General features: G+C 45.7%; 1 protein-coding gene across 2 annotated transcripts in view; it reads right to left on the bottom strand.

The window, feature by feature from the left end:
• Positions 1-14,798, bottom strand: part of MTMR7 (myotubularin related protein 7) — a 95,420-nt gene that overhangs the window by 20,905 nt on the left and 59,717 nt on the right. For both annotated transcript variants that reach the window (XM_007174021.3, XM_007174022.2), the window contains 2 exons: positions 11,561-11,695; positions 1,898-2,030 (listed from right to left, as the gene is read on the bottom strand). In XM_007174021.3, the coding sequence (XP_007174083.1) occupies positions 1,898-2,030; positions 11,561-11,695 (268 nt within the window). The remainder of the gene's footprint in view (positions 1-1,897; positions 2,031-11,560; positions 11,696-14,798) is intronic.

The following is a 14,798-nucleotide window of genomic DNA, read 5'->3' on the forward strand; positions in this document are numbered from 1 at the left end:
CCACGAGCAGTTTATAATTTACTTGGTAAGAACAGATAGTCAAACATTGGTCAAGTCCCCTGAAAGGCATCCAGAAAGTTGTCCTTGCTTACTGCACTGACACAGAGCTGAAAAAGTGATGCAGAAGAACCATGATCCCTTATGAAACACGGGCTGCCCTCCCTCCGGAACTCGGTCAGTTCGCTGGTCCTTTAGAAATAGCGAGTCAGACCAAAGGTATGAGGGCAGGAGACATGGTTCCTAATAAGAAACCAAGTAAATGCTCATTTTAAAACAAAAGCCAAATCGCCATGTTACAAGCACTCCTGGGGGCCACCTTCTGCATAGAAGAAAATATAGATTCTCAAAAGTCAGCTTATGAAATTACTAAATGAAAAATATAAAGCATACAAATGTTTTTAATGATCCTGATAATGAACACTCTTCACACTAAAACTAGACTACCCGTTCAATTACAGTACCAAGCTAGTCCAGTTTTTCATTGTGTGAAAAGCACAGCTTATAACAGGGAGAACCACACCGCCCATGATAATCTCCCAAAGTTTACGAAGTTCAATGCCCAAGGCATGCTCCTGTCACCTGAGACATGGCAAATTTCACGTGGAGGTAAGATGGAGATAGATAGCTCTGGGGCCGTTATTTTTTTTTTTTTAAGATGCAGGAAGAGGTTTCGTCTAACCATTCAAACCCTCAATTTTAAACTATTTGCAATCAGGGGCATCAAAGTGTGGACTTGCAGACTGTCAGGGCTGGATGGGTCCACAGACATTATTAGTCCAATCCTCTCCATTTATAGCAGGTAACAGAGCCCCAAAGAAGGTACATGACGTGTTCAAGGTCTCATAATGACTGAGATGACCCCAGGAATCCAGGAAGGAGAATGGAAATCAGGCTTGTCTGTGACACTCAAGTCCCTGCAGCCCCACCGCTAGCTTCTCATTACATCCTGCTCTGATTAAGCACTGAACTGCACGAGTTACTGAGAGCAAACGTGTATCCCGAGAAAAAGGGAATTCAGCCCTTTCTTTGTCCCTCTTCACTACAGACCCCGCATTTCCGTGCAGACCGGACCGCCCGCTTCCCTGGCACACAGCGCCGCCTCCCCAGGGCTTCCCCCCCGAAGCGCGAGCCCAGCATTTACAGCCTCCCCTGGCCCAGAGGCACGAAGCCCTGGGTTATGCACGCTCTTTCTCTTCGGCTCCCACAGGAGGGAGAAGCGGTGGACCTGACAACAGACTGCTCCTTGGGCCTTGACAAGCGCAAGAGCGTAAGCAGGAAACGAAGCTGGTTTTGCTTGGAATATACGATTTCTGGCAGTTCATTTACAGCTGGTGTAGCCACATGAATAACTCCTCTATGTTGCATAACCCGGCTCTGCGACTTCCTCTCCCTGTGAGTACCGAAGCCTGGCCGTACTGCGGCACTTGCTGCTGATGGAAGGGAGAACCAGGACCCCCCAACATCCTCCTAATGGCCATTCAGCCGCTCGGATTCAGCTTATGAACCTCATGTCCACACGTGAGCAGCTGGCGGCTGCTTTCGATGTAGGACTGCTTCATCTCCAAATGGTCCTGAATATGGGTCAAACTACTATTATGAGAGAGAAAGAAAAACTATCCCCGTGCACTTTTATCTTCGGTGTTAGGTGCCACCGGAGAGAGCCTGGCAGCCAACACCACGTGACAAAACCACTCCACGATGACACACAAAAAGAAGAGAATAGCTGTTAAATGTTTCAAGAGTCCCTGCATTTTGATATTCTTCCCAAATGATCCCACCCCTGCAAACAACATCACAGTAAAGCACAATTTTCACATCAAGACACCATCTTACTCCATCTTGGCATTAACACATTTAACTGCATTTTTTAAATGCTGTGCATAAGGAAATGGTTTACCTTCCAGCATTTTTTGCAGACTGTTCCTCATGACGTGGATGTTCTCTATCCCGATAAACTGGAACTTGATATTGGAATAATTGTCTTCGTTCTCATAGCCTTTCCCTGCAGCACGATTTGCCATCGCATTAAGCTGCAGTGGGCAGCAAAACAGAACAGTCACCAGTGATAGTCATGAAACAATCACAACACTTCACGGCTCTCCATAAGAACACGCAACATGATGCGCAGAAACATGCTTTAAATCCCGGGAACATTGTGCTGGGTTAGGTAGCTACAGACACTCGTGCTGAGCTTACAATTCAACAACATCAGTTTGTTGATGTGGGAACATTTTCTGAGCTGGAAGCATCCTATAGATAAGCCCTTTTGGAGACGTTCCCTGTCAGGGATGCCAAATCCAATGTGGGATTCTGTACAGAGCCAAGTCGCCCCAATTTAATACCAAACATGACAGCCTTAGGTTGGCAGAAGAATATCAGCAGATACAGTTGGCAACATAAAGCTCTGTAAGTTAAATTATTATATCTTCCAGTATTAGAATGCCAATAAACACATCAACGTATAGGAATAGTTATGTCATTCTAATCTGCCTACAAGAATCCCTCAGGTACCCAATTCAACCTTGAGCAGGAATCGCTGAACAAAACAGAGAGAGGGCAAGCAGGTGTTAAGCCTCCAGAGACATTTCCTCCGGCCACCCTATTTAAATCTCCAGAGAGGATTTTCTTCTACCACATTCATTATCATAATTTCATATATAAAAAGTCACGGTTCCTAGTGCAAACTGGGTTAAATGGTAATGGACTTTGAAGAAGAAATTTATGATATGCAAACTTCTGCCTTATTCCTGTGTAACTAAAATCAAGAAGGGGACAAGTCCTGCCTTAGCTGAGAGACACACAGATTTCTAGAATGAATGTATTATTGTGAACACTCCATTCTTGCTGTTCAGCTAAGCGGGTCATCGCATCCTAGACGTCAACACTCACTGACCGTTCTCTTCCTCTGCCCACAAAGGGCAGGAAGGCTGGCCCAGGCAGAGCACTCACCACCAAAAAAATACCAGTTTTTAGGACCACAATGCAGCACTCGGGGGACAGTCATACTTTTCAAAAATCTAAGCTTAAAAAAGCCAAGTTAAGTTAAAAGCATACATATTTTTTGACCCAGATTTCCTATGTGTGAGACTCTGACACTATTAAAATACCAGCACATAAAGACAGACGTCCAAGGATGTTTACTGCAATCTTCTTTTTTTTTTTAATAATAGTTGAGAGTAAAAAAACAGAAAACCTATGAATATCTCCATAGGGCCATGATTGGATGAATTATGGTATATTCATACCCTGGACTTCTAATAGGCTCAAGTAGAGACACAGAGATAGAGATAGACAGATATATAGATGTCTAGATATTGCGAGGGGAGGGAGGGAGGAGGGAAAGAAAAAAAAGAGGAGAGGGGAGGGAGGGGAGAAGAGAGGAGATACTGGGCCATGACATGTGAAGTGAAAAGAGTAAGCTCCAGAATAATATTCATACGATTCTCCCATTTTTTGTAAAACAAGCCGACCTACAGACATGCATTTACGTTTATGCATGCTGGGTTAAGCAGAACAGAAATGAATGGAAGGCTATACCAATTTAGCAGCTGTTGCAGCAGACAGACAGAGGTGGCACGTGTGGGGAGCGGCTACCAATACTACTCCAGATGCTCCTCCAGGCTTTGCTACAAACCAGATATAGTGGGTTTGTAACTTAAGTAACAGAAGAAAAACATATGGCAGGCCCCTCACTTTCCTGCTCCGTGATTCAGCTCACGTGACATCAGCTGGGGCGCGCCCCACTACCCTGTTTCCCATTTACGAAAAGATCGTCCCCTTTTTCTCCCAGGCATGCTATGAGAAGGATAAAGGGTTTGGTCTCAATAAAGAAAAAAATATAAAAATAGTGTTATTTTTAAGACAACTGATGTTCACGCTTTAAATGTTAAAAATATTTTACGAGGAAAATTTTTCTAAAATTACCTATAGACATTGTTCTTTTGAAACATACTATTATAAAAATATCACTGGTTTGTATAATTATTTTCCGAAGTTGCTGGCTTATTCTTTACAAGCTTCATAAATAAAATGGTTAATAGGATACGTGTAAGTATCTTTATGTTACATGAACCTTATGTTTATTCTGTATCTTGAATAATTCGAGTTAAGCCTTCTCACCACATACCATACTCTTTTTAAACAGTGCAGTGAATAAAAACCAGAACACTATTATTACTTTAATCTATAATTAGGACCCTATGTTCACAGTTTTTAGTAGTTGATTACCTATGACCTGGGAGAATTCATCGATGGTCTTTAAAAGCAAAGGAGCCACAAAAGATGGCCTCTTAAAAGTCAACGGTACTTCTCATGATGAACAGGAGGTGGCAGTATTTAATCCACCATCCAAAGTGTACTTCCTCAAGGTTTCCACACATTTTACAGGCCCTGTCAGGATAATGGGGCACCAGCTGACCCTTCAAAGCAGGAAATACAGTTTCATAATTAATAAAAAAATTCAGAAGCTATCTTGGACCTATATGTATATTCATTCAGATAGAGTATCTCTTACATAAATAAAACACTAAGTCTAGTTTGGTGCCCTGTCCCTTAGGCTGAGAACTCCATTTCACAGGCAAGAAACAAGCTGTTCATTTCAGCTCCCAAAAGTTCTCAAATAGTGAAAAAAAAAAACAACCTCAAAAGGTCACATACTACATGTTTTCAATTACAGAACGTTCTTGAAATGACAAACTTCAGAGGTGGAGAACAGATTAGTGGTTATTTGTGGTGATGTAATTGTTCTGTATCTGGACTGTGGTACTGGATATACAAACATACATATGTGATAAGACTTTACAGAGCTAAACACACACACACACACACACACACACACACACATACACGACTACAGTAAAACTGGGAAAATCGGTACAAGATTGGTGGATTTTATCAATGTCAATATCCTGGTTGCAATACTGTACACAGCTTTGCAAGATGTTATCACTGGGGGAAAGTGGGTAAAATGTACAAGGCATCCTTCTGTATTATTTCCTACAACTGCATGTGAATCTACAATTATCTCAAAATAGAAAGTCTAATTTAAAAAAAAAAATTCTCAAACAGATAAAACAATGGAGGTAACTGCATTCCAGTTTCAACCTATGCTTAAAGAACACAACAGACAACTGAAAAGTGGTACTGGAAAAAGTGCCCTGTTTTCTAATCCAAGGTCACTCTGCTATTTGATCATCTCAGCATCTTTGGGTGCAAAGAAGCTCATAAGTGAAACAAAAAAACTCACTCACTCTCAACAAACACTTAACGAACACCTACTGTGTGCCAGGCACTGAATGGAATAAAAACGTGAATAAGAAGTGATTCCAGCCACCACAAGCTTATCATCAAGTGTGGAAGTGCAAGCACACAGCACCAAATAACGACAGATAATACCCACCAGGACTGGGCAGGAGCTGAGAGCCTGGTAGAGGCGGTGGCAGTAGTTAGAATTTGGAACAGCCCCACGTGGCCTAGGGCATCAGGGGTAACGTTTCATGATGGGAGGACTTGAGATGGGCTTTAATAACCAGGAAGCATGGAGAGAAAGGGGGAGGGCATCCCAGATGAAGCGATGAGAAAGGGAAGAGGTAGGGGACCAAATCAAAGAAGCAGGTGGGTATCAGTGAATCAACCAGTGCGAGCACAGCGGAAGGTTCAAGTCTGGCGGCAGCAGCAAGAAAGGAGGCTAGAAATTATCAGGGTCCCCTACACACAAGCTAAATTAAGAAGTTCTAACTTTATCTGTGGCAGTAGAGAGCCACTGAAGGCTTCCGAGCAGGCTTAATTGAAACATTTGAGACTTAGTATCCATGACAGAGAAGATCCACTGGAGTGGGGCAGAGGACGTGAGCTCCGCAGGAAGGTGGCTGATCTCATTTATGGCCAGAACCCTATGCATCAAGCTTGCACAGAGCAGGCACTCAGTGAAGATTTACTGACGGGCTGACCGACCAAATAAATGCGTAACAGAGTGAGATTGAGAGGCAAACAGGCCAAGAATGTTAAAAAAAGAACTGAATCAGATTCTTTCCCCCCCAGTCTTAAATCATCAATCAAACACATCAAAATCATGGAAACTCAGTCAACCATAATCTGCATATCAAGTTAAAGGTCAGCCTGGTCACCATCTCAGTCTCTGAGTCTATTTCAGCAGAGCACATTCTGTACCTGAATGACAGGACCTGATCTGACGTGGCTGGAAAATGAGAATTGAAGTTGATCTTGGCAGGAGGACTGGACCATGGTCTAGCCTGCAGTGTCAATTAATGGTCCTTTTCTCTCCCTGCATCTGTATCTGGTGAAATGAAGAATCTTATCTTGTGATATAAACATGAAAATAAGAGATGATTTTACTTCTTGCAACTACTGTCTACAACTGTGCTAATCAAAATCCTCCTTTCCTACCCCCGAAGGAAGAATTAATAACTTTTGGAATACAATCAGAAAGGAAATCACCGTCCAGCTCAACTGAAAATCCCAACCCCATATACGATGCAGAATTTTCTCCTTCTCTTATTAGAGGCCGTTTGGACTGGTGAGGGGTCTGCTTTGGTACCTTCCTTTTCCTCTTTCTTCTAGCTCTATCTTTATATGGGGAGGGGGAGGGAGAGAGGGGGATAAAAGAGGAGGTAGATATCTCTATGTAAAGCTGGACGAGACTGCTGTTCTCTCTCCATTGGTCGTCACTACTTTTCCGGTTAACACTTGCTGACCAGCGCTGCCCTCTCTGGCATTAAGTGTCCAAATCCTGGGGCAAGTCTGTGGGCTCCTGGGAGGAGGAGGCACACAGCTCGCTGACATGGAGACCCACCTTGGCTTGAGCCTGTTCCGAGGCCCCCGGCTTCCCTCCCCAGCACGTACCCCACAGTCAGCTGCAGCTGGGAACCTCCAGCTGGGGGGTGGGAGCTGGGCCTCCGCAAGACGGCTCACGTACAACTTTCTTTCTCAGTGTCCCCTGGACCCACAGGTCCCCCCTCCATCCCTGTCCTGCCAAAAAGGGAGAGCAGATGCCCCACTGCCACTAAACGCCACGGTCGCTCCACTTCCCCTTCCCCTGCTCACTGCCACAGTGGAACTAGTCGGCCACACGTCCCACGCGGAAGTGACCTCCTAGCTGCCCCTCTGTCACGCACCCCGATCTCTGCAACAGATACTCCCAGATCCCCTCCTCACAGGATTCAGTGAGAGGAAACCACCTACTTACTGATTCCAGAGACACAGAAAAACTTCCAACATGACCTCCTGTTTCACAGCTAAAGAATGGCTCACAAGGTGAAATCAGAGGCCATTTCACCACAAAGCTGTCTTTGGAGAAGGAGCCAGGACAAGGGGCCGGGCGTTAGCTGAGCCCCTGGCCGGCCTGCTCGCCCCTTCCCTCCACAGCCCAGCACCCCTCCCAGGCCGCCGGCGTCAGAGCCCGGCTCACGCCTCTTGCCCCGGCCTGAGCGTGTACGAGCCTGTGGTTGGTCCTTCAGCTCCGAGTCTCCAGCCTCACTGCAGATGTGCTCGGAAGGGGGAACCCTGTGGAACCTGACGGTGGACCCAAAGACTTCCCTGGATATCACTGTCCACAGACCGTGATCAAACAGAAGTAGCGTGGGCTCGGGCGCCAGATAAGCCTAGATTTGAACGGCTTGACCTTGGACGCATGACTGAACCTCTCTCAATCTGAGACCTTACCCATAAAAAGAAAAGAACAGCTCCTAATTTGCAGGAGTATTATAAGAATTGAATGGGAATGTGCCTGGCATTTTTACAAGCTCAGCAAAGTCCTGGAACAAAGTAATGTTAAAGCCATGAGCGAGGCTGAGATAGAAGGAGTTCGATATCATTTTAAAATCCAACAACTATGGCATCAACATGATCTCCTATCTTCTTAATGCACCAAATTCTAGCAGCAACATATGACCTCGAGGGTATGTTTTTTCTTAACAGATACTCAGTTCATGCTGAGGCCCTCACTGCCTTTGCCTCCTGAGATTTTAATATCAACAAGCAATGCAGAAGCTTTCATCGGAACAGTCAGCATCTGGGGCGAGCCTTGCTCCAAGGACAAGAATGACTTCTAGCCTTTTTCCTTTTCAGTAAACCTGTGAGCAAACCTGGCCAGGGCCCGTCTGTCTGTCCACCACCCACAGCAAACATGGACCTGGTCTCCTGGCTACCGAGGAATAAAAATCGACAGACGTGATCTTTTAAAGAATGAGAGCTCTAAGCAAACGGGTGAAGACTCCTGTGAAGGTGTGTGTGCCTGGGGAAATAGGAAGAGGGCACGACTTGTATGAGACACCAATTTTCTTTAAGGGATCAGCATCCAACTTCTTATCGCCAAGAGCAAACGCACTCAGTGCTAAATATACCCTTCACGTCAAATCCTCTGGATTAATTTATTTTACATCTGGACTATGCCTGGCTCAACAGCTGCCACATTTCCCGGAAGGTTTGCATAGCGTAGTACACGCTTGGGTCGTTGGCCCTTAAAGCAGCAGGCGAACCTGTCTGCCTCTATTTAAATCTAGGAAAATGGAATCGGAGAAGGGCACCCCAATTCACTTTAAAGGCCTTGTTTTCCCGTCCTTTTCTTATCTCGTCTTCAGTACGTGTGTCTAAGACAGGCATTCATTAAGTTGTCTCTGACCGTTAGGAAATTCAGAGCAGCTCCACTGTCCTGACGCAAAAGGCACAATGACGGGAGGGAAAGAGTCAATGCGAGAAGGATGAAGCAGAGAGAAAGCACAAATCGAAAGAGAGCAGTAAAAGTCAGAGCATGGCATCTTTCGAGTGAAAACCTTCAAGCAGAGAAGCTATTTCTTTCCCAGTCTGAAGCTCTTCCCTGCTGTGCTTTGAAAATCTGTCCAAAAGCAAGGGAATCCTTTACCTGTCATCTACTAGAATGTGATCCAGCTGCAACATGTTTTGTCCTTGGCCGGCAAGGTTGGTCTGCTGAGCTGGCATCTGAGAGTAACTCATCCTCACTGCCCACCCCTCCACGGCCATCCCACAGCTACCCTCCCGTTAGAGAGGAAGGAACTGTTCTGAGGGCAGTGATGTGAGTGATCTTACACTAGGAAGACATCAAACTTAGTGATCGAGACCGTGAATCACAATATTTAATGAAATGGGGCTCAGAGAAGCAGCGAAATTGCCAGGGTCTGAGTGGCTACACAACGGATAGTATCCAGTTTCCACGATTTCTCTTATCGGCCACGAGTATAGACCCTGTCTGTAATTACCCACTCCTAACTTCAGTGTAGACTTTGAAGTGACTTGGGCCGTTGGTCATATTTCCTCCTTCCTGTTCTAATGTTTCTATGTCTTTTTTTTTTTTTGGCTGTGTTGGGTCTTCGGTTCGTGCGAGGGCTTTCTCTGGTTACGGCAAGTGGGGGCCACTCTTCATCGCGGTGCGGGGACCACTCTTCATCGCGGTGCGCGGGCCTTTCACTATCGCGGCCCCTCCCGTTGCGGGGCACAGGCTCCAGACACGCAGGCTCAGTAGTTGTGGCTCACGGGCCCAGCTGCTCCGTGGCATGTGGGATCTTCCCAGACCAGGGCTCGAACCCGTGTCCCCTGCATTAGCAGGCAGATTCTCAACCACTGCGCCACCAGGGAAGCCCTCTATGTCTTTATGTTCTTTTTTTTTTAGATAGCTTCTTTGACATAGAATTCACATGCCATACAATCTATCCATGTAAAGTATACAATTCAATGGTGTTTGGTATAGTCACAGAACTGTGAATATACCACGTCACCACAATCTATTTTTAGAACATTTTAATCACCCCAAAAAGAAACCCTCTACCCCTCAGGTGTCGCCTCCCATTTCCTCCCATTCCCCTAGCCCTAGGCAACCACCACCCTGCCTGATGTCTCTACGGATTTGTCATAGAGACATTCATATAAATGGAATCATACAATATGTGATCCTCTGTGACTTACTTCTTTCACTTAGCCTAACACTTTCAAGGTTCATCCACGTTGTAGCACTTATCAGTACTTCATTCCTTTAGTAATAATAGCCAACAAATATTCCAGGGAATGGATATACCATATTTTATTAATCCATTCTCAGCTGATGGAATTTGGTTGTTTCTACTTTGGGGCTATTATTAACAATGAATATTCACTTAGAAGTTTCTGTGTGGACATATGTTTTCATTTTTCTTAAATTAGGAGTGGAATTACCGGGTCACATGGTAACTTTTATGTGTAACATTTTGAAGTCCTTATGTTCTTTCAACCTTTTTATGATTAAAAATTCTTTCACACTGTAATTTACAAAATAAAGGTTTCTTAAAATCCTCCTCTCACCTCACAAGAAAAGCCACTGCTAACAGTTTACTACACATACCCTCAAATTTTTTTCAATGAAAAACTATAGAACAGCGTATAATTTGTATAATTTAACTATTATTCCATACATGGCATACTACAGATCTCCTGTAGCTCACTCTTGCTGCTTCGTGGTATATCCTGGACCTGTTCCACACCCACGTGGAGAAACAGCATGCAGCTCTCTCTCACAGTCACAGGCCCAGGTATATTTTCATAACTGGCAAGGAATTCCTGTGCCAAATACGTTGAATCAAGGCCATTTCTCTCTGTCACCTCATGTTGTCCCATATACTCCAGTCCCTGTAGGTGATTTTGTTTCCATGTATTCAATGGCATGTCCCTCTGAGGACTCCATGTGTTGGCTGGTTTACAAAGAAATGGGTCTAAGGAGTGAAATTACAAATCATACTTGACCTAACCCTGACTAGTGTCAAGAACATATCAAGCTGAGTGGGTGGTAAGCGTAAGATGGACTTGGTCCACCCGTTGATAACTAGATTATTTCCTGTTGGTTGTTCTATTAAATTATAAAATTAATATATGAATACCTGCGTAATTATAAAATAATATTTTCAAACGAGGTAAGTAGAAAGTTCTCTACCTCCCCCAAGCCTCCCCACCTTCTCCATGCAATTTTAATAGGTTAGTGTTTATCCTTCCAGATCTTTTTCTATTTTAATTTTCTATTTTAATTTCTATTTTACATTTTTACCTAACTATAGTTTGTTTTTTTCCGTAGACACAGTAGTATACATATTAATTTGTGACTTTTCTTTTTTTACTTAACAATTACATTTTGCAAATCTTTCCAAGTCATAGCTACAGAGCACTACAAGTGGAATTTGCAGTAGAAGAGGTGAATATCTCACAAAAACTGAACTGTAGGAATTCCACAGAGAAGGAAAGGTCCTTTTATAAACAAACCAAAAAAATAATTTGGTATATTTAGGAGAGTCATCTCCAACATGAAACCACACTTTCATCGTGTGCGCTATGTACCAAGCACAATGCTCAGAGCAGGGGAAATATCCAAAGTACCTGCTGACGTCAGGCCCTCCAGGAGCTCCGGGGCCCCAGAAGGCAGCTGAGCAGGGCAGCTACGCACGGCTGTGCAAAGGGAAACAGCCCCCCTGCAGATGGGGCTCCCTGAGCGGGTCAGGGAGCATGGCCTCATCTCGCATTCCATGACTCAGAGCGGCAAAGACGACATCAGCGTGGTGACACCTACTTTAGGCCGAGTGTCCACGACGTAAATGAAGTCGCTTCCCGGGCTGGCCTTCCTGATGGCCTGGAGCATCTGCTCGTCCTCCAGGCACCGGGCACTGAAGCCAGACAGGGGCTGGCTGCTGCGGCAGATGGAAACCTGGGGGGAAGCAAGGCGGCAGCATCAGGCAGCAGTGCAACGGCACCTCCCCAGAACCCTCAAGACCATCCCCACAGCAAGGCCCCAAAGTTCACTGACGCCCACCACTAGCTCGTAAAAGTATCAGTGCCTTCTGGAGACCGAGGCTGCCTTCTTTCTAATTCAAGTCAAGAAACCACTACATGGGCAAGCAGTGCAAAAGTTTCTCTGTGTAAGAAATTAGAAATGTGTAAGGATGTTTAGGTGGGACCCAAATTAGGAAACGTAAAGCCAGTTAAATATCCTACTTTCCTCTTCACCACTACTGTTTCATCTTCCTGCCAAAGTAGAAATATAAAGTAAGTAACTATTCTCCTAAAATTTATAAAAATTATAAAAGTGACTTCTTTAGTGTTTCCGTCATTTACTAGCCCATTTAGAAACATCACAAATACCGAAAACCAATTCTAACCCTAAATGGGGGCGTTTTCACGGTGACGAAGCCCAGGCAGCTGCTAGCTTCTAAGGACGGCAGGCGTGGACCTGGGCTGACCAGGTAAGCTGGAAGCACGGTCTTTCTGGGGAACTGATCTGCGTTCTATTCTTCGATTTCCCTACTCTGCGGTTCTAAGAGTACACCACACCACTGCCCTGGTGACGCAGTGGTTGAGAATCCGCCTGCCAATGCAGGGGACACAGGTTCAAGCCCTGGTCCAGGAAGATCCCACATGCCGTGGAGCAGCTGGGCCTGTGCGCCACAGCTACTGAGCCTGCGCTCTAGAGCTTGCGAGCCACAACTACTGAGCCCACGTGCTACAACTACTGAAGCCCACGCGCCTAGAGCCCGTGTTCCGCAACAAGAGAAGCCACCGCCATGAGAAGCCTGCGCACCGCAACGAGGAGTAGCCCCCGCTCGCCGCAACTAGAGAAAGCCCGTGCACAGCAACGAAGACCCAATGCAGCCAAAAATAAATTAATTAAAAAAATATATATACACAACAGCATAAACAATATACATAACAGCATAAACATTTCCCTGAGTTATTAATAGGTGAGTATAGCCACAACCTCACAGCTGTAAAACTTACACTTCTGTGGGCAAAGTACTTTTTATGGATTTAGATTTATTTTAACATTTAAACTGAACTCAAATCACCAAATACAATCTAGGAATGACTCTTCTGAAGAACCTACACAGAGCCCAGGCGCCCGCTGTGTAAGAGGATGCAGGCAGCCCCCCGGCTCGGGGCAGGCTGAGCAGGGAAACCTCGCCTGAAAAGAGCCGTGGCCCAGCCCGTTCAGGGCGCCCGCATGCAGGACTTCATCCTGGAAGCCACTCCAGCTCTGAGTTAAAGCACAGCTTAACTGTCCTTAAAGCCCACGCCAGCACTCCTTAGCCAGGGTTTGCGTTTCTCCAGAAAAGGTGAGCTTTGGCACTCCTCACTGGAGAAGGCAGGGATGGTTCTTACTAACTATATGATCCTCCAGCAGAGAACCTCCTGGCAGGACCGAGAACTGCAGACAAGTAACCGGGCAACCACCCGAGGGTTCCAGTACCTTCTGTGACAGAGAGGGGCAATTACTGAGGGGCTCCAGGAACTCTGTGCCTGCAGCCAGAATTCAGGGGGCCGGTGCCCGCGGAGTGGGAAGCAAAGCAAAGGGGCAAGAGAGCGGCCCCAGGGCTGCTGAACTCTCGAGCTGTTGGCAGCGGAAGTCCAGCCACAGAGTGGAGGAGAAAGGGCCCCGGGGGTCTGACCGTGGACGGGAGGCCGGCCAGCGAGGGGACGGCCAGGAGCAAGGCAAAGTGACGGCAGGGGCCAGAGGGGGCTTGGGGACAGCAGGCAAGCTGCACCGGATGCACGGAGTGAAGCGCCGCAGGCGGTTCTCCTGCGCTCATCCAGGCTCCTGTCTCCTGTGATGGGCAGAGGGGCCAGGTCAGCCGCTCTGACTGCAGAGAAAACAATTCTGAGCTCGCTTTGTCTGGCTAAAGAAATACTAATTAAGGACAGCTACCATCAGGTAGTTTCTTAGATTCTATCAGAAGAGCTAGACGGGGAAGAGAACATATCTCAATGGGGAGAATTTGTCCAAGGAAGCATACGGCGCACCTAAACTCACTCAACTAGTGGAGGTCCAATCATGAAATGAAGCCAATTAGTGACAACTATTACTACTTACCTTCAGGCTGAGAGCAGTTTTCAGTGAAGGGTTAAGTCAGAACAGAGTTATACTATGAAATGTAGTTGATAAATTAAACCAGATATATTAAACAGACTACATGTTAATTTTTTTTTTAATTTTTATTTATTTATTTTTGGCTGTGTTGGGTCTTCGTTTCTGTGCGAGGGCTTTCTCTAGTTGCGGCGAGTGGGGGCCACTCTTCATCGCGGTGCGTGGGCCTCTCACTATCGCGGCCTCTCTTGTTGCGGAGCACAGGCTCCAGACACGCAGGCTCAGTAATCGTGGCTCACGGGCCCAGTTGCTCCGCGGCATGTGGGATCTTCCCAGACCAGAGCTTGAACCTGTGTCCCCTGCATTGGCAGGCAGATTGTCAACCACTGTGCCACCAGGGAAGCCCCACGTTAATATCCTGTAGTTACATTTTCTTAATAATCTATAGACAGGCTCCAAACAGAATTCGTCACTGACTCAGTGATTGCTGGCCTAGAGCTGTCCGCTCTGTAAAGAGTGGTGAGTGGTCTCTAAGTGCTCCGTCCACCCTATACACACCGCAGAGAGTCAGACTGTTGACAGAATTGCACCATCACCTGGCAGCATTCCTTACTGATGTCAGCCTCCTGAGAGCAGAGATAAGACTCCTCAATGGTAAACTGTCATGAGAGCCTCATTTATAAAGGCTACTGATAATTAAAACAGCCAATATTTTTTGAATGCTTACTATGTGGTAGGCACTATTAGAAGAACTCTGTGTATTTTTAGTTAATCTTCCCAACTACCATATACGGTAAGATCTATTATTTGCTCCATTTTATAGATGAGACAACCACAGCACAGAGAGGTAAAGGAACTTGCCCAATGTCACAGAGCTAGGAGTTGAATCCAAGCAAAATATTTCCTGAACGTGGATTCTGAACCAACATCATATAGCGCCCATGTGTGTAAA

This window comes from Balaenoptera acutorostrata, chromosome 21, assembly GCF_949987535.1.
Source record: "Balaenoptera acutorostrata chromosome 21, mBalAcu1.1, whole genome shotgun sequence".
Classification (NCBI taxonomy): Eukaryota; Metazoa; Chordata; class Mammalia; order Artiodactyla; family Balaenopteridae; genus Balaenoptera; species Balaenoptera acutorostrata.